General features: G+C 33.6%; 1 protein-coding gene and 1 long non-coding RNA gene across 2 annotated transcripts; one reads left to right on the top strand and one right to left on the bottom strand.

The window, feature by feature from the left end:
* Nucleotides 1-1,016: 1,016 nt before the first annotated feature.
* On the bottom strand, nt 1,017-2,953 carry LOC127707925 (uncharacterized). The gene is made up of 3 exons (XR_007985096.1): nt 2,758-2,953; nt 2,141-2,248; nt 1,017-1,911 (listed from the first exon to the last, which is right to left on the bottom strand). It is a non-coding gene; the product is annotated as an uncharacterized LOC127707925 (long non-coding RNA).
* A 7,772-nt stretch (nt 2,954-10,725) lies between these two features.
* Nucleotides 10,726-16,469, top strand: LOC127707689 (uncharacterized). The gene is made up of 3 exons (XM_052212353.1): nt 10,726-10,839; nt 13,873-14,004; nt 14,760-16,469. The coding sequence occupies exons 1-3, from the start codon at nt 10,773-10,775 to the stop codon at nt 14,996-14,998; spliced, it is 438 nt and encodes a 145-aa protein (XP_052068313.1). The 5' UTR covers nt 10,726-10,772; the 3' UTR covers nt 14,999-16,469.
* Nucleotides 16,470-20,365: the final 3,896 nt, after the last annotated feature.

Genomic DNA, 20,365 nt, shown 5'->3' with positions numbered 1-20,365 from the left:
TGATTTAGAGATGTCTTCATGCCATATCCCCATGTCATTTCTTTTTCATATTTCAAAAATTAGTTGTTTCTATACGAAATGCGAACAAAATATTAGATATAACGTTTACGTGTTTCCATTGATGTTCTTAAGACAAAAGTGACGTGTTTGGGTTGTCCTTTGTCTGTCTGTTTTAATTTTTTACTATAATTAGTTGATTTTTTGCTTTAAACATTTTCGCCTTAAAGGTAGTAGATCAATGTTCATTAAGAAATGCTTATTTTTTAGTTCATGTGGATAAGCATCTTAGATACATGCAGTCACCCCGAAATAACCATGCGCTTTCGAACCCGGCGTCTCAGTGGCGGATCCAGGGGGAGGGGGGTTCCGGGGGTTGGAATTCCCCTTTTTTATACGATCAATGCATTTGAATGGGGACATATCATCGGGTTGGAACCCCCCCTTTTTCCTGAGTTGGGAACCCTCCTTTTAAAAAAGGCTGGATCCGCCCCTGCGTCTAGCAATGAACTGTCACATTTTTAACGTCGATAAAACACGCTCATGTCAATCACGAACAATGTTTCAGGCGGGAACAATCACGTAATTGGCACGCGCGTGTTTTATCGACGGATAAAACGTCGAAGTTGATAATTGTCAGCTTTAAATAAAGAGTAGGTTAACTCGGGGAGATTGTAGTATTTCTGGGCACTTTATATCAGTTTGTCAATCGAAATCTTAAATAATCGGACTAAGATGTTAAGCAACCAACAATCAATCAGTTACAAAATGAGAACAAAAGAAAGCATTTATAGCAAAAGTTTGGAAAAGATAGACATATTGGTTGCTTTTTTAAGTTAAATTCGATAACACTCACATATACTACATTTATATTTGGTTCCTCCTCATCGAAATCGAACAAATTGGTTCTAAGTGTGGCTCTTTGTGTTTGGTACTTAAAATCATTGTAGATAAGAATTTGTCCACCTCGACTTCCGCGAGTTACATATGCCATCCTTCATGGTCGGGATAACTGCACTGTAAATCTAAGTGTTAATAAATAGAACACTGCTTGAACGCTTTTTTGTAACACTTTTTGAACGTGTAATGGTGTTCCAAATGTTTACACTAGTGTTCATCAATTGAATGTGTGGTGTTCAGTTTTTAATGCCTTTGTGTTTCATTTTTGAACACTTGATGTTAGAGTTCTTAACACTTAGTGTTCAACGATTTAACGTGTCCGAATGATCAAAATCTTAATACGTCGACGCGTTCAACAGCCATGTAACACTTTTTGAACACATAGAACATGTTTAAAGCCAAAGTGTTAAGATTCAGAACACCAGACGTTAACTTTCAGAACAGTTGACATAAGTGTTCAAAGTGATGGTGTTCAAATGTGGAACATGTTCTATTTTCAAGCGTACATAATTTTCCATAAGTACTCAACTTAAATAAACTGTTATAAAAACTATATTCAATCAGGCAAAATATAACAATAAAACATATTTTAACAAGTAATTCTTTATGTAATCAAATGAGCATATTATATGTAAGAAAAGTACACCAGGAACCTTATGATATCACAAGTAACAGTCAGTGAAATCACATACATAATGTTTTTAAACTGACTTAATATATATCACAAATAATGATTTTCCCCTACATGACTAGATAGTTGCAACATCATTTGTATCCTAACCAAAAAAGCATGTCAATGTGATAATTAGATAGTTTATGATATAGGTATTTGTCACAATGAAAGTTTAAAAGTTTGCAAATTCCAACAGTTCTTGTATGATCACATACAATGTACGCTCCACTTTTCAGTGCATCTTCACTTAAAGCTATCAACTGGGTGGCATTTTATGTGTTGTTATCAACTTCCAATGTCAAAATCCTCCACAACAAGGAATGTCTATGAGCCTATATATCCTGCAAAATAAAATTAAAAATTAATAGAAGAGATATTTCATAAAGCATCAAATTATGCAATGCTTGTTATGCTTTAATGTCGATATATACTAGTGTACAAATTGATATTCTATAGCAATGAAATGTAAGTTTTGACATTATAAATTACAAAAGTCGATTTCTTGACCTAAGGTGAACAGATAGAAATGATACACCCACATAAGCTATTAATATACATATATTGTCATACCTTTTTTCGACATCTTTCTTTTTTCCACCACTTTATAGCATGCAGAAATTACCTTTTTGGGATTATTGGCTACCGGTTCCTAATTCAAACATTTTAATCTAACGATTCCTGCAAATAAAAAAACAAATGCATTTTCTAAGTCAAAAAAGGTGTTCCAAATGTTTGCACTAGTGTTCATCAATTGAATGTGTGGTGTTCAGTTTTTAATGCCTTTGTGTTTCATTTTTCAACACTTGATGTTAGAGTTCTTAACACTTAGTGTTCATCAATTGAATGTGTGGTGTTCAGTTTTTAATGCCTTTGTGTTTCATTTTTTAACACTTGATGTTAGAGTTCTTAACACTTAGTGTTCAGCTAATGTATGTGGATGTCGAAAATCATCATTTATTCTATATAACAGACAGACTGTTTATTCATCAGTTTAGGAAATCATCAGAACAAAGCTGACAGTTATGTACGTTTATATCTAAAGCCCGTTTTTTAATTCGTCTTTTATGTTGAATATTGAAAATTTGGATATAACAGTTATGAATATTTGACAAATATATATCTGGCATGAGAAAATAACAAGGAAGCCATCGAACTACCTATGGAGATTATTCTAACTTGTTACTTACTTCTTTCGTATTCATATGGGATAGAAGTCCCTTCTCCAGTTCTCTTTCTTATGTGTATCCATTCTTCGTTTAACCGCCTAAATCGCCAGCCGATATCTGTTTCCGGTATTTGGTATCCTGGTATATTTTTTTTAACACGAGGTGTTCAAAATTTCGAGCGATTTGAACACTGATTGAACATGTAATGTTAATAAAATGAACGGATCATAAAATAAGATAAACATCGACATATTTGTATTACGATATTATCATAACAGGCCTCATTGATATGCATAATTATGTCACTTATAAGTAAAACTAGTATATATAAATAAATAATCAAATAAATTCATAAACTATACATATATGCCAGCTTGGAAGTTTAATTTTTCACAATTACTAAAATATTAGCCAAAAATTCACAAGATCATCATCCTGCGTATACATTCATATTTTTTAAAGGATTTCTTTTTGAATTTGCCAATTGGAAGGATAGAAAATCGGACAAACGACTATCTTCTTTTTTAGATCAGAATTTGAACACCGGTGTTCACTGCGTCTGAACACACATGTTAATATTTTTAACACAAACGTTAAAACTTTGAACACTTCTCTAAGCATGAACATATGACGTTAAAATATTGAACATTCGGTGTACAAATTTTGAACGCGTCCGGACGCGTCAGGCGTCAGGTATATTTACAGTGTGGAAGGAAATGCCACGAGAAAGACGATTTTCGGACGATTATAATGATTTAAGATGCCGAGATTGGATGATCTCGGTTAAGATGCTGTACAACGTACCATTGACTGCTTTTTTTAGAAGTCACATGTAGTCCACCAATGAACATTTGATTTCCATCAATTGGTCATTGCCATAAAATTTGCATAATCAGGGGATCACTGCATTAGAAAACAAAGGGGCTCTGGATCTTTATAAAAGAACTACAGCACTGAAATTTCCAGAGGAAGTAGGAACTACATGCGAGTCATGAATATTGTTTGAAACGTTCACAAAAATGGTAAAGGGCCTATAAAAAAACTACAGAACACACCAAACTTTGTATGTTTTACTTGTGTTTGTATTGTTATTTTCCATCACATCGTTGGCTTAAATATCTTGTTATTTTACACTCACTTCATCAGGACCCTCGCCCAAGGGACTATTTGCTATCTCTGTTGTACATGCAACTGTTTGGATGTATCTAGTTGTCCTTCGACAACTCCCTATCTTCTCAGGTTTCGATTTTAATCATTTACATTTGCGTTTGAATTTGAACTAGAATCATTGAGAATGGAGTAAATCTTAAAACGTTTTTACCCGTTCTGCTGCATCCCCCCACCCCCTTCCGCCCCAACTGCATTATAAAAGTGGCATGATTTTCTAGATTTTATAATAAGCTTGGGATATAAAATCGGTACCCCTACATATATATTGCGAACGCACGGTGGGTGTCTTGGTAGAAGTAGGAGTTGCTCATCTGTTCGGAGCACATAGTTTGTCCTATTTGTCCTCTTTTTATCTGGGCCCTGGGTTTGTATTTGTCTCGTGATTTTTCTCGTTTTTGACTGACGCTTCATTTTTCTCCATTATCCGCGACAAAATTAAATAAAACTCTTAGTTGAGTGATACAAGGGGTTGAAAGTGTTACGACCAAAGAGGGCGGGTAGGGTTATCCATCTCTGATATATTTATTAATGTAGTTAACAGTGGTGAAACCTCACTCCCTTGATATGAGATCTAGTAAAAAGAAGGTAAATCAAGAGACAAAAACAAAACCGGGGTCTAGAACACCACAGGATGACAATGGACACACAAACGCCAAAATATAAAGACAAATAAAATACCCGGACCCGGAAAACGAAAACGGGGACGAGGATAAGTACTGAAGCAGTTGCAATAAGCTTTCTGTTCGGTGTGAGCCAAGGCTCCGCGTTGAAGGCCGTACTTTGACCTATAATGGTTTACTTTTACAAATTGTGACTTGGATGGAGAGTTGTCTCATTGGCACTCATACCACATTTTCTTATATCTATGTATCAACTCCAAGGCACTGAGACAAATATCCCGCATGAGAATAATAATCGGAATATAAACGGACAACCACAAATATTATCGCGAGAACGGAGTTGGTCTTTTGGAGAAAATTTACCCATACACTTATGACAGATACATTGTTGGAATAATGAGCTGTTGGAATAATGGGATGTCGGAATAATGGGATGTCGGAGTAATGGGATGTCGGAATAATGGTTGTCGGACTAACGGGATGTCACCAAAAATCCAAGATATTTAGATTAAATAGGCTACTCTTCGGAAGCTAGTTTTAATTTATAAAATGTGGTAAGTATTCCAAAGTCAAAGCCCGACTCTTTTTGGTGTTCCCAAATTTTAGAACTTTTCCTTGCCCAATTTTCTAATATAAGTTATAAGAATAGAATAAGTAGAATAGAATAAGAATATTTTATTTTCCAATTAAAGGGTCCTATAAAGAGCTTTTATCACATTACATACAAATACATTAGATTCGACATCAATCGAGAAACATAAAAGAAAGCAACACTGTTTTATAATAATTGTTATATAAGGCCAGGACAGAACCAGATAATACAAATAACATCTATGAAATACACTACTCAAAATAAGTATATGTATGACTAATTTGCATTTATTATCTCAGTTGAACTTCTCCTTATTTCCAGATTTTTAGATAAATACTTTCCCAAACATTTATATACATCTAAATTTTCTTTTGTAAATAGCCATGTAAACTTCGAAAGATTGTCTAAAGATTGAATATTATTGCAGGTTTATAATGAAATTTCAGTAAAAGACTCAGTTCTATTATCAACATATAGTGGGAATTCAGTCACAAAGTGTATCTCATCCTCAACTTTATTCAATGTACAGTATAAACATTTTCTAAGTGTTCTATTCACATACATTTTTGCATATCTATCAGTCTCAGTCCTTAATGGATGAGCGCTTATTCAAATCTTACAGATTGATTGCCTTCCCTTACCGAAAAATAAGCCTTGTGGCAAACATTTGCAGCAAACTAGCAGCAAACATTGCCGCAACCATTTTACCATGCAACTGAAGGTTCAGGCAAGCTTGCAGCAAACATAATTATGCAAATTAAATTTGCTGCAAACTTGCCGCAATTGTTTGCTGCAAACTTGCGGCAAACTTACAGGAACTACACATATACCAATGTTATGTGTATAGACACATTCAATTTATCTCTTTCAAATTACACATCAAAATTTTAAAAAAAGAACTTTCTGCCTATATACAAACAGTCACTGAAAGAATACTTGCAAACTTATCTGAGATTTAAGGAAATACATACATGCATTTCATTTTTTAAAAAGGGGGCGGGGGTCATTCTCAAATGATATCATATACCGGTATTAAGAAATAAAAATGGATAAATCTCAAATGTGTAGTGAGCATAAAGCTAAGTAATAATTGCATTACAGAATTGAAATGAACTTTATGAAACAGTATACATTTAATCAGTTACAAAATTCAAACTTATATAATAGCTAGAGTATTTCAAACACATAGTTGTTAACTTAATTATGTATGATGGTGACATTAATTATTTTATTAAATCAACAGTTCTATGAATAATTTGTACTTACAAAATTACATATTGAATATCCTATATCATTGAACCAAAATGCCTCCTTGATCTCTCAGTATATGTAACATTTCTCAAACACAATCAACATATGACCTAGCCCACAATTTCAAATTGTTAGCTTCCAGGAAGTGCCAACTAGACATGCCCAGGCAATATTGTGTAATTCTTGCAATGTTCTGGCAAACATATAGAATGGTCAAAGTTTTCTGCAATCTTGCGGCAAACATATACAATGGTCAAAGATTTCTACAATCTTGCGGCAAACATTCTTTATTAAGTCTCCCAAACGAAGTTTGGGAAGACTTATTGTTTTTGCTCAGTTCTTATTATTAAGTCGCCAAAACGGAGTTTTGGGGACTTTATGTTTTTGTCCCGTTTCTTATTATTAATTTTATTATTATTATTATTATTATTATTATTATTATTATTATTATTATTATTATTATTATTATTAACCCTAATTTGTCCGACCATTTTCTTCCAAGCCTTAAATGATGGAAACTTTATATTTGGTATGATGATGGGGTAGTATCCCAAGGAGTGCATTCACTATTTTTTATTTCAAATGGGGGTCAACTTGGCACTATTTTGGGGGCCGGAACATGGGTGGGGTCATTTTTCGACTATTGATTCGCTACTGGTAGAACCTTTAAGTTTTGTGTAATACAAGAGACCGATGTCCAGGTGGCCATTCCACATTTTTTATTTCAGCCCGGGGTCATCTTGGCATTATTTTAGGGGGTCAATTTTCATTGATTATTCTAGAAGAATAGTCATGTGATTAGTCATGTGATAGTGTTGAATTATTCCTATGTACTTTTATGTTATATAATGATAGATTATTACAGGTAGCACCATATGTAGCTGTAATTCGACTTTGGAATTTTTAAAATGGCCGCCGTTACCATGGAAACTGCAAAAATGTGATTTTTTTTTTAAAATGCTTCAAATTTAATGAAATTTTACAGAGATGTTAACGAGTGTATGTAGATTTGGAATTTGACTTTGGAATTTCCAAAATGGCCGCCGTTGCCATGGAAACAACAAAAATGCGAAAAATCTAGATTTGGTCCAATCTTTATGAAACTTGACAATAATGTGATCTGTCATGTGTAGATGTGCCATCCGACTTTAGAATTTTCAAAATGGCTGCCGTTACCATGGAAACTGCAAAAATGTCAAAAAATTCAAAATGCTTCAAACTTAATGAAACTTTACACAAATGTTGACTGTCTTATGTAGATGTGGCATTTGACTTTGGAATTTCCAAAATGGCCACCGTAACCAAGGAAACACGAATGCTTAAATTTGAAAATTGGTCCAATTTTTATGAAACTTGTAAGTATTGTGACCTGGCATGTGTAGATGTGCTATCCGACTTTGAAATTTCAAAATGGCTGCCGTTACCATGGAAACAGCAGAACAATGGTTGGGGGCCGTTTTGGCGACTTTTGAGTTAGCATCCTAACACAGGATTACTTGTTATTATTCTTCTTCTTCTTCTTCTTCTTCCTCTTCCGCCGCTTTTAAATTTGAACTTGTCCGCACCCGTTCTCCAAAACCGCTTGTCAGATTAACTTAGGGTTTCACAATATGTTAGACTAACATGTCTAGTAGTGCAATCAGGGTTTTGTTTGTGCAATGGGGTTTATAAAGGGGTACTTTGAGGGGCAAAAAGAAAAGAGGGTTTTACTATAGAACCCTATGGGATTTTATTTTTTTAAATTTTCAAATGATTATAAATTGAAAACCGTTTGTGATAGACACAATCTTTTTAATTGAAAATGTTCTAAATGATAAAGCCCATTAAATGAAATACAGGGTTAGTCCCCAGGGGTCACCCCACCCCCTGCCATTTAAGAAAGTTCTAATACCTTGTAAGTGGTCAAGATCCCCACCCCTAAACCATATATATTTTGGTTTGTTATGCTAAGATGGTTTGAATGATATACAGGGTTAGTCCCCAGGGGTCATCCCGACCCCCTGCCATTTGAGAAAGTTCTAATATCTTGTAAATGGTCGAGATCCCTACCCCTAAACCATATATATTCTGGTTTGTCATGATAAAGCACATCAAATGTAATACAGGGTTAGTCCCCAGGGGTCACCCCCACCCAATAACTTTTAAGAAAGTTCTAATATCTTGTAAGTGGTCAAGATCCCCACCCCTAAACCATATATATTCTGGTTTGTCATGCTAAGATGGTTTGAATGATATACAGGGTTAGTCCCCAGGGGTCATCCCGACCCCCATGCCATTTGAGAAAGTTCTAATATCTTGTAAATGGTCGAGATCCCCACCCCTAAACCATATATATTCTGGTTTGTCATGATAAAGCCCATTAAATGAAATACAGGGTTAGTCCCCAGGGGTCACCCCCACCCCTGCCATTTAAGAAAGTTCTAATACCTTGTAAGTGGTCAAGATCCCCACCCCTAAACCATATATATTTTGGTTTGTAATGCTAAGATGGTTTGAATGATATACAGGGTTAGTCCCCAGGGGTCATCCCGACCCCCTGCCATTTGAGAAAGTTCTAATATCTTGTAAATGGTCGAGATCCCCACCCCTAAACCATATATATTCTGGTTTGTCATGATAAAACACATCAAATGCAATACAGGGTTAGTCCCCAGGGTTCACCTCCACCCCCTAACTTTTAAGAAAGTTCTAATATCTTGTAAGTGGTCAAGATCCCCACCCCTTAACCATATATATTCTGGTTTGTCATGCTAAGATGGTTTGAATGATATACAGGGTTAGTCCCCAGATGTCATCCCGACCCCCTGCCATTTGAGAAAGTTCTAATATCTTGTAAATGGTCGAGATCCCCACCCCTAAACCATATATATTCTGGTTTATCATGATAAAGCACATCAAATGAAATACAGGGTTAGTCCCCAGGGGTTCCCCCACCCCCTGCCATTTAAGAAATATCTAATATCTTGTAAGTGGTCAAGATCACCACCCCTAAACCATATATATTCTGGTTGTCATGCGAAGATGGTTTGAATGATATACAGGGTTAGTCCCAGGGGTCATCCAGACCCCGTGCCATTTGAGAAAGTTTTAATATCTTGTAAATGGTTGAGATCCCCACCCCTAAACCATATATATTCCTATGTGTCATGTCTCGAACATTTGAATGACGTATACGGTCAGTCCCCAGGGGTTCCCCCCACCCCCAATGTTCTAATATCTTGTAAATGGTTGAGATCCCCAACCCTAAACCATATATATTCCTGTTCGTCATGTAATGAACATTTGAATGACGTATAGGGCCAGTCCCCAGGGGTTCCTCCCCACCCCCAATGTTCTCAGTAGTATCTTGTAAATGGTCGAGATCCCCACCCCTAAACCATATATATTCTGGTTTGTCATGCCAAGATGATTTGAATAATATACAAGGTTAGTCCCCAGGCATCACTAATGCATATAACTTTACTGGACGTTGCCCAATGTCAGGCGACCCTGGGAATTACGAATTATGGGAGCTTCGTTTGGGAGACTTCGTAACAGCATCCTGTTACAATCATTTCTTGTTATCTTTAACTTTCTTGCAATCTTACTGCAAACATTGATGTTTCTGCAAACTTGCCACAAGCTTGCGGCAAAAAGCTGCAATGTTTGAGGGAAGTTTGCAGCTAGCGGCAAACATCTGCAAACACTCGGCCAGTTTTCTGTTTTCCTGCAAACTTTTTGTTTGCCGCAAATTTGCGCCAAACATTTCAGTTCTATAAGGGTTAATCTAAAATCTTTTAGATCCAAATATTTTTCGAAACAAAATAGAGTTTTAAAGGAAAAATAAGTATTAAGTTTGCCTTGATCTGATTGTAATATTTTATTTCTATTTTCCTTCCAGAAATGGAGATAGTTTTTATATAAATTATCTTTGATAAATTTTGTGAAAGAGTAGATACTGGTTTTTAAGTTAGATGTTTGTATGCCCAGCTTTTTTTTAAACACAATCTATGCTTGAGAACCATGTATTCACTTTATTATTTTGAAGTTCTTTACTACATAAAATTATATATGCATCATATAATCACATGTTCTCAGAATTATGTAGTCGATGATAATATTTTAACATTGTTAATATATATTATGTAAATATATTCAGTTTTTTCTATCCCACACGGGAGTGACCCTTAGACCTGACAGGTACTAGGTTGGTTCCCTCCGTAAAATATCCAGTATGCTTTCGGAATATACAAATATCAAGATTTTCAATAACGACCGGGTACCAGTCTAGACAGGTACCGGTGTGGTACTGGTTCACAGATAAATATAGATGTCGCTTTTATACTGGTTTATTCGGCTTCTATTGTTGTTAAAATAAAAATAAAAATAAAATAAGGGTACCAGTTTTACAGGAAAGCGCCATTATGGATAGGTTGTATCCAACCTTGTTGTTAATTTTTGGTTTTGCAGCTGTATTTCTATTTCAAACAGGTAAAGTCATTATTCCAAGTACATATTGAAAATTTAAGGTTTCCGACATCGTGTGTTGCTACAGTAAGTTTGTTTAAAGAAATTACACCTGTACAGGTATTTTGTTTACCTGTTCGCTATTGATAGTCACTCACTTCCGCATATATGAAGACTGAGTTTGTCATGTTTGTGATGCATCTTTACCTGGTTTAAATGTATTCAAAGTACACATAAACCTGTGCAACTTGAAAAGTTTTAAGGCATGTCAAGATCCTATTGTACCTAAATGAAATTTAAATCCATTTTAGGTTTCAGAAAGTATAAAAAAAACTTTACTGGATTTAAATTATTGTGCATTTTATCAGGAAATAAATGAAGTAAATAATTTAGCACTCTTCACAATAATCTTTTGAAGCAACAGACTGAAACATTTTTTTATGGCCCCTCAAAGTTGTCGGGGCCATATAGTTTTACCCTTGTCCGTCATTCCGCAACAATCTATTATACACAATTTTATGCCCCTGCCGTAGTGAAGGGGGCATTAATTTTTACCCTTGTCCGTACGTACATACAATCTTACATCCCAAAATTGGTTTCTGTTCTCTAACTTGTAGTTTGCCTAAACCAAATGTTATGAAACTTATACACAATGCTTATTACCACAAAACACAGATCAAATTTTAATTTTGGTGGCGTCACTTTTACCATTCTAGAGTTATGCCCCTTTACAAATGGAAAAATTGCTAAATTTTTCGTTCCCGTACCCTAACTTTAGTTTGCCTCAACCAAATGTTATGAAACTTATAAACTATGCTTATTATCTTAAAACACAGATCAAGTTCGAATTTTGGTGGTATCACTTTTACCGTTCTAGAGTTATGCCCCTTTACAAATGGAAAATAAAAATCCTTTCTCTTAAGTTTGCCTCAACTAAATGCTATGAAACGTATACACAATGCTAATTACCACAAATCTCAGATCAAGTACAAATTTGGGTAGCGTCACTTTTACAGTTCTTGAGTTATGTCTCTTTATAACATTATATGCAAGCAAGGGCATCATCTGTGTCCCATGGACACATTCCCCATTTATTTTCTAAATGCCTTCAGATATTGGGCTGATTTTTTGTATGTGAGTTAACCATGATGAGTTACAGATCAAGTATAACTTCCGTTCCGCTATGCTAATTTTTGCTAAAATTATGGGCTTTAGACTTTGATAAATTGTTGAAAATCGCAGTTATACAGACTTTTTTTTTAAACGCATTCAGATATTGGGCTGATTTTTGGTATGTGAGTTAACCATGATGAGTTACAGATCAAGTTTAAGTTTCGTTCCGCTCTGCTAATTTTTCCTGAAATTACGGACTTTAGACTTCGATAAATTGTTGAAAATTACAGTTATCTGGACTTTTTTTCTAAACGCCTTCAGATATTGGGCTGATTTTTATACTGTGAGTTAACCATGATGAGTTACAGATAGAGTTTAAGTTTCGTACCGCTCTGCTGATTTTTGCCGAAATTACGGGTTTTGAACTTGAAAATTGTTGAAAGCACAGTTATACAGACTTTTTTTCTATATGCCTTCAGAATTTTTATATGTAAGTCTACCATGATGAGTTACAGATCAAGTTTAGGTTTCGTTCCGCTATGCTGATTTTCATGTCGTTTCAACACATCTTGTTAGATCTGCAGTACATCCACTTCCTGTTTGCTGAAATTTAACTACTCATTGATCAAGGAAATTTTTCATCAAACTAGTATTGGTCTTGAGAGCTGGATACTATCCATGCATGTTTGTGTCCACAAGTGTTGTTGAAATTGAAGATTTTTCAACTTTTTGAGACTGGGCTATTCGTATCGTTCCGACACATCTAGTTTATAATTTACTTCTTGTTGTGAACATGGCAGAGTTCTCGAAATCATTTTTCCCCTGGTGGTCCTTAAAGTAATTCTGCTGGCCCCCTCTGTTATTTCTATTGCAAAATACCAAAATTTTGGTGGTCAAAATATTCAGACCACCACTTTTTCGAGAACTCTGACATGGTGAAAAAAATAGTCCGATTTTATTTTACACACAAATGTCATGTGACAGTGATAATGTCAAAAATCTATGCACTTTTGTGATCAATCCATTATTGTCTGCATACTGATCTTGATTCTAAAGCCAAACTTGACACTACTTGTTGGTTTTATCATATGGTATTCAGATGCTGGAAGTACTTTCTTATGGTACCTAGGTATAAAACTGAGAATGGAAATGGTATACTTGTTGAGGCGCAGGATCCGGAATCAGGGCTTTTCAACTCTTGATATCATGTATTCACCAACAATCTGCGATGCTACACATTTTTTTGTACTTCATACTTTTCTTTCTGTAGTTGTTTTTTTTTATATATTTCTGTGCTGCCCATTTGTCAACTTTTTATACTACTAAGGGGTTGTCATCATCATAGCATATTATTTAGGAAATGAAGAAAATATCCAATTTTACATCACTTAAACTATGATTTGATAACAAAAATATGTTACATTACTGAAATCAACTGAATGTGACTTTATTTAATTTAAACCTCCTGTTTGTTCACAATGATGTGGCACGACGTTTGACAATCGATCTGACACACTTAATAAATTGATAACAAAAACATTCATGGTAGATAATTTCTTTGGTACTCTAACATATATTTCATAAAATATAAGTTTGTTACTAAAAATAACTGTCATGACTATTTAGTATTAAGGCCAAAAAAGGTATGTGAAAATTGTGTGTTTAGGGTTTGAACCTCCTCCTTAAGAATAGTAGGGTCAGTACATGTATTATTTTGCTAAATTATTTTACAATGAGGCCTTCAACTTTGTGAAGATTTACTAATAAAAAATTATGGGTAGGTATTTTGATGCATATATAAAAGGGAACATAAAGAAACCTTAAACACAAGAATGCATTCACAAATTATTAGTTCACAGTGTGAGCTTATTTTACTACGAAATGAATAAGTGAAATTGGTGTAAAATAAATATATAACTTTTAAAACTTTTTATTTATTTTCAGGATTTTCTTTCCGATGTTATCAGTGCAATTCATACATGCAGGAAGATTGTGCAGACCACTTCAATAATCAAACATGGCATTTATCTGAGTGTCCGGAAGGTGTAACAATGTGTAGAAAAATTGTACAAGAAGGTATGAGGTTAAAGCAAATGAACTGTTAAAAATACATTAATTTTATAATTTACCAAATAGTATTTTAGATAGATCAATGCCCAATAACATCAATAAGCAAAATCCATACTCTATACTTGTAGTAAGGTATAAAAGGCCATGAGATTACAAAATGTGAAATAATTCAAAAGAGAAACCCAACAGCTTGATTTATGCTAAAGATAATGAATACATACAGTAGACAGAAACGAACCATGACCACTGGATTACATGTTCCTTACTTTGGACAGTCTTTTGAATGAATTTGATGGGGTTAAACACAATTGTGAGCACCCAAACCTCACTGTATCTAATCTTGGGACAGTGGTGTAACAGTATAAAGATAGAACAAATGCTATGAAAAAGGAGGTATAGACATCATATCTGTACTAAGAACAAACAGAATAAAAACAACTAATAAAAACACAAAGCACCTACCTAAGAGAACTCACAGTTACTGCCTGTTAATATTAGGTCAATAGTGTTCAGGTTAAAAGTATCTTAATGTAAATAGGAAATCATAGCAACATTGAGTCTTTATTAGATGATACCTCAAAGTTGGAACTGTTAAAAGGGATGGTGTGACCTCATTTTCATAGATGATGGATCATGATGTAATTATTTGTCCATGGTAACGTTAATATAGTCAAATTTCTACTTCTCCAAAATTGTTTCTTATTAACAGCTTGACATCCATGTTTTACTGACACATCATCAAGTTTCATTTTCTATTTCAGTTTATTACAATGATGAATGGCAGTTACGATACGTTCGACAGTGCGCTCCTAGTGGTGTTGTAGGTGGTGATGAAGGTCGACGTTGTTTGGAAAAAACAGGAACATACAAGGTGAAAGTGCGGATTTGTCATTGTGATAATCAAGAGGGTTGTAATGGTGCATCTAATTTCCACAGCAACATTCATGTCATTTTATTGCCACTTATGACAATGTTATATGTAAAATATTTGTGGACATGATGAAGAAGTGCTACATCAACACATTTGTATACACCGTGAATTAGAATCGCTCTGAGTGTGACAGTATAGTCCCCACGGAGAACCTTCTGGTGATCATTAGACATTTTTACCAAATTTTAATAATTTCAAATTGATATTTAAAAAATTAAATAGATATGCTACAAGATGACCTGTATGCACATTCTTTTTTTTTAAAACTTTTTGGGGGTTTGCTGAAACTTCCTTTAAGCTTAAATTCACATATTTATGGGTAGGTTATATCTAGAAAAATAGAAACAAAACCATTTTAATGAATGCTGTGTTGCAACTGGTCATCATAAATTTGAATTTGATCTAGAGCTGTTAAGATAATTGTAAGGAATTGAAATCAGTATCAGATGAAACAATTCACTTCAGTTGACTTTACCTTATATTAATGAATATGACCAAGGTATATTTAATTTCAACTCTGCATATATACTTTATACAGCTCTTGAAGTAATTTGAAATAGAAAAGACCACTAGCCAAAAAGTTAGTTTAACACATATACCTTCTACATTGTATGTTGTAATTTGATAAAAATAGGCATTGTAGCATCATTTGAAGGTATGGCATTATGGAAAACACTCTAATTTCTCATTATATAATGTATTGATATGCATGTTCTCTTATGGTTAATAATTGGCTGTTTAAAATTTTCATTGTGATACAAGACTATATTGACCTCCCACTTAATTAATTGTTGTACATAATCCAGTAGTCACCATGATACCATTCACTTAAATCATTCCAATCAGACTACAGTCAAGAATCATTCCATATCTTGTAAAAAGTTCATACGTAATATTGATAAGGAGCTTAGAATTGTATCAACAGAAACTATTCTGATATATCTAAAGCATGGATAACCTTTATTAGTTACAGCTTTCAAATCATTGTATGTGTAAATACATAACATCAAAAATCTGCTTTTTTAGGTTTCAGATTGGACTCGTGGTCGAATACCTATCTTTATGAATTATATTCTGTATTAAAGTGTAGCATAATTTATATTATTCTTTACTCAGACAAGGAAACATTTACCTACATAATCCATAAATTCAGTGTTATCTGATAAAAATTTAAAAAAAAAGGATTGATTTGGACTAGATAAATATTGACCTGAGGCATTCCCTCAATAGGAGGGGTATTTACAGTTGTCCCTTCTGTCCCCTCATCATTGAATAATTTGTACATCCAAGCTTTTTTAACTCACACCGAACAGCAAGCTATATGATAGCTATTTATAAAATTTTACTGACCAATTGAATTAAGAGTATAGATATTTTCAAAATATTTAATTTAATATCTGATTCCTCTTCTGGTATGATTTATTGTTCCAGAGGTTGTGAAATTCTGTAATTGAGGTTGTGCCATTTGTATTATATACCTTTTTTATATATATTATGCTGTAAATAAATCATTTATAATAAATAACATATATTTTACAAACACTGTTTTATTGTTGTTGCTGCATTTAGAATTAATTGTCAGATCCAAAAGGCCAGAGTAAAATCAAATTTGGTCACATTCTCTCTAGTTTCAAAAATGTTTCAAATAATATTGCCAACTTATTATCATGATATTAACTGAGTAGTGATAGTAACTTTACAATCAATATTTATCTGATTTCCTGCCTTCAATTTTACTTGTAGAATGCTTTTTGCCTGAAATATCAGTCTGGTTAATTTGAGTTGATTCTTTACCTTATTTTCATTGTTCGTCAAGTTTTGCTCTGAAGACAGTTCCTGTTGTATGAGATCTAAAACTAGGTCAAGTTCAAAATGACGATGAGTATCGCAATAAAAAGAAATTGCATCTGAAATCTGACACACTTATTTGTATGTAAAGTTTATTGCAATTGCAATAAGTATTAACCGGATTTTCGAAGTAAAAATCGATTATTGATTTGGGGATGTAAGGCGAGCGGCTGCTGCCAAACAGTGTCTGTTCATTTACATGAAAATGCTTTGAAGAAATTTTTTCAAATTTAGATATGTTGTTTCCTGTGACTTAATGAAGGTATAGTTCCAATTTCACGATTTTAGCTTTTGTCGTTGTTCAGTTATAGCCCTTTCCCAAGATTTCAATTTTTGATGAATTAATCCATTTCTGTACAAAGGGAAATAACTCGTTTTTTAAAAAACTTTTAATTTTTATACGACCGCAAAAAATTTTGCGGTCGTATATTGGTATGACGTTGGCGTCGTCGTCATCGTTGTCGTCTGAAGACACATTGGTTTTCGCACAATAACTTTAGTTTAAGTGAATGGATCTCTATGAAATTTTACAATAAGGTTAAATACCACAAAAGGAAGGTTGGGATTGATTTTGGGGGTTATGGTACCAACAGTTAAGGAATTAGGGGCCAAAAAGGGGCCAAAAATAAGCATTTTCTAGTTTCCAGACAATAACTTGTGGAACGGTGTATGGATCTCTCTGAAATTATTCCACAAGTTTCCATATCACAAAGGGATGGTTAGGATTTGCTTTGGGGGGTTATGGCTCAAACCGTTTAGGAATTAGGGGCAAAAAAGGGGGAAAAACAAGGTTGTCCTGGTTAATGGACAAATACTTTAGTACAAAACATAATTTAAAGCAGTGTAAGGGAGATAAATCAAATACATCATTTGAATTACCTCCCTTACACTGCTTTTAAATTATGTATAAAGTAATGGTTAATGAACAATTAAGACAATTTAAAACAGTGTAAGGGAGGTTATCCAAATAAGTTTTGATTACTACCCTTACACTGCTTTTAAATTATGTTTAAAGAAATGCATATTTATAAAGGAAGACCAGTAAAAATATCTGCAAATGTTGCATCTTTTTTTTTACAAAAAAATTCATATGAAAGATTTGACACCATATTTTAAATTCTATTCTAAAATAGATTAAGTTAGCACTATGGTAAATTTAAATGGGTAATTATGGTTGCATACTCCATTGGAAATTTAATTTGAATTGAGATTATGACCATATCTTGAGGGAAAGAATTTTTTGGGGAAAAAAAGGGGGGGGGGGGGGTGGTAAAAAGAAATTGTGGGGGGTCAATTTTTTTTATTTCAGATTTCAGAAATTAAAAAGAATTATTCTTCAAATATTATTTTTTTTTCAAATTTCAAATATTGAAAAACTTCAAGAAGTAATCTTTAATTCCACAGTATGGCGCATTAGATTTGTAAAAACTTTGACCACATTTATTCAACTGTTATGCCGAATCTGACCGTGTATTTTCCAGTTTTCAAATTGGTCTACATTAAGGTCCAAAGGGTCCAAAATTAAACTTAGTTTGATTTTAACAAAAATTGAATATATGGGGTTCTTTGATATGCTGAATCTAAACATGTATTTAGATTTTTGATTTTGGGCCCAGTTTTCAAGTTGGTCCAAATTAGGGTCCAAAATTAAACTTTGTTTGATTTCAACAAAAATTGAATATATGGGGTTCTTTGATATTCTGAATCTAACAATGTATTTAGATTTTTTATTTGTGGGCCCCGCTATCAAATTGGTTTATATTGAGGTCAAAAGGGTCCAAAATTAAACTTTGTTTGATTTCATAAAAACTTGAATTATTGGGGTTCTATGATATGCCAAATCTAACCGTGTATTTAGATTTTTAATTTTGGGTCATGTTTTTTAAATTGGTCTACATGAAGGTCCAAAGGGTCAGAAATTAAACTTAGTTTGATTATAACAAAAATTGAATTCTTGGGGTTCTTTGATATGCTGAATCTAACCATGTATTTAGATTTTGGATATTGGACCATAATAGGTAAATTAAAAAATTTTAAGTTATTAGACCACATTCATTCTGTGTCAGAAACCTATGCTGTGTCAAATATTTAATCACAATCCAAATTCAGAGCTGTATCAAGCTTGAATGTTGTGTCCATACTTGCCCCAACTGTTCAGGGTTCGACCTCTGCGGTCGTATCAAGCTGCGCCCAGCGGAGCATTTTATTGTTGTGTGTGTTTATTTTAATTTTTACTTGATCCTGTTTGGGGTTCCAGATTTGCAAATTCATTAGATAATAATCTATTTTTATTAAAGGATATATTTCATTACATAACATTGTGTAGATAACTTATAGACATTCATAGATAAGTTGCAGATCTATATAAATTTGTTACAAATGAAAGAAAAAAATATTGGGAACTATTAACATTCATGATTGTATATATATAAATTTTGTTTACACTAAGTGTTTTTAAATGATTTTCACCTTTTATCAAGATAACACACCATCTGGTAATTGTCAATCACCCAATTATAATTGGAGTGACAGATTTATTTGAAAACTATTAATTATATTTGATTATAATTTGAAAATAAAGATAACATCATATCTAATTACATCATATCTAATTTTAGAAAACTATGGTTAAATCACATCTAATTTTATTTTAAATTTTGGTTAGGCATGTCGAAATCGCAAAAGTTATTGCACGCAATAATTTCTGAATTTACAGTATATGGGTATAAGGTCAATTGTATTTGGACTTGCAGTGCATGACATTGAACTCAAGGATCGCTGTTATTATAAATTTTCACAGTTTCTTAGCAACAGCTTTAGCTTTTTTTTTGTAAAATGCTGTATATTTAGCAGGAATATTACATGTTTTATGGTCTGATCTTTTCATCTTCCATGTGTTAGTTGTCCTTGACTTTATTTTCTTGGTTCATTGATTGCATAAAAATCTAAAGCATGAAAAAAAATTTTGTTATGAGATTTTTTTCAGGGATTTTGAGCATAAGGTCAACTTTATTTTGTATATAAATCATTGCAAGGTATACATGTTTGATTGATTGTTGGTGTTAAGCCCCTCTATCAGCACTATTGGCTATATTGTGGCTGTCTGTTTTTATTGGTGGAGGAAGTCAAAGAACTCACAACCTCATTGTTGATGCTAGTGATACAATAGATGAATTTCTTAGACCACTCAGCCACCTATGCATGTGTGCGAGACAGAGTAAAATTTATTTTGACATCATTTTGTGGTTGGCAATTCATTAATGAAAACTAAAAGCTTTCCTGATAATAGTTAGTTTTTTGTCAAGCCAGCGACTTCTGTTGCAGAAAGCTTGACATAGGGAAAGTGATCTGGCGGCGGCATTAAAAAACTTCATAAAAGCTTAATATTTCAGAAGGTAGAAGACCTGGATCCTTCATACTTTGTATATAGATGCATTATGTTATGAAGCTTACGTCTGTCATATGTCCATTGTCCTTGACCTCATTTTCATGGTTCAGTGACTACTTGAAAAAAAAGTTCAGATTTTTATGCCCCCACCATAGCAGAATGGGCATTAAGTTTTACCCTTGTCCGTCTGTTATCTGTAC

This window comes from Mytilus californianus, unplaced genomic scaffold (assembly GCF_021869535.1).
Source record: "Mytilus californianus isolate M0D057914Y unplaced genomic scaffold, xbMytCali1.0.p SCAF_7, whole genome shotgun sequence".
NCBI lineage: Eukaryota > Metazoa > Mollusca > Bivalvia > Mytilida > Mytilidae > Mytilus > Mytilus californianus.
Note: the sequence above shows the minus strand (reverse complement) of the source record. Positions and strands in the feature narration are given on the sequence as shown.

Coding starts and splice junctions, on each gene's coding strand:
- LOC127707689 (XM_052212353.1), top strand. CDS start 10,773: ATGGATAGGTTGTATCCAACCTTGTTGTTAATTTTTGGTTTTGCAGCT. Junction 10,840..13,872: donor TGTATTTCTATTTCAAACAG/GTAAAGTCATTA, acceptor ATTTATTTTCAG/GATTTTCTTTCCGATGTTAT. Junction 14,005..14,759: donor TAGAAAAATTGTACAAGAAG/GTATGAGGTTAA, acceptor TTTCTATTTCAG/TTTATTACAATGATGAATGG.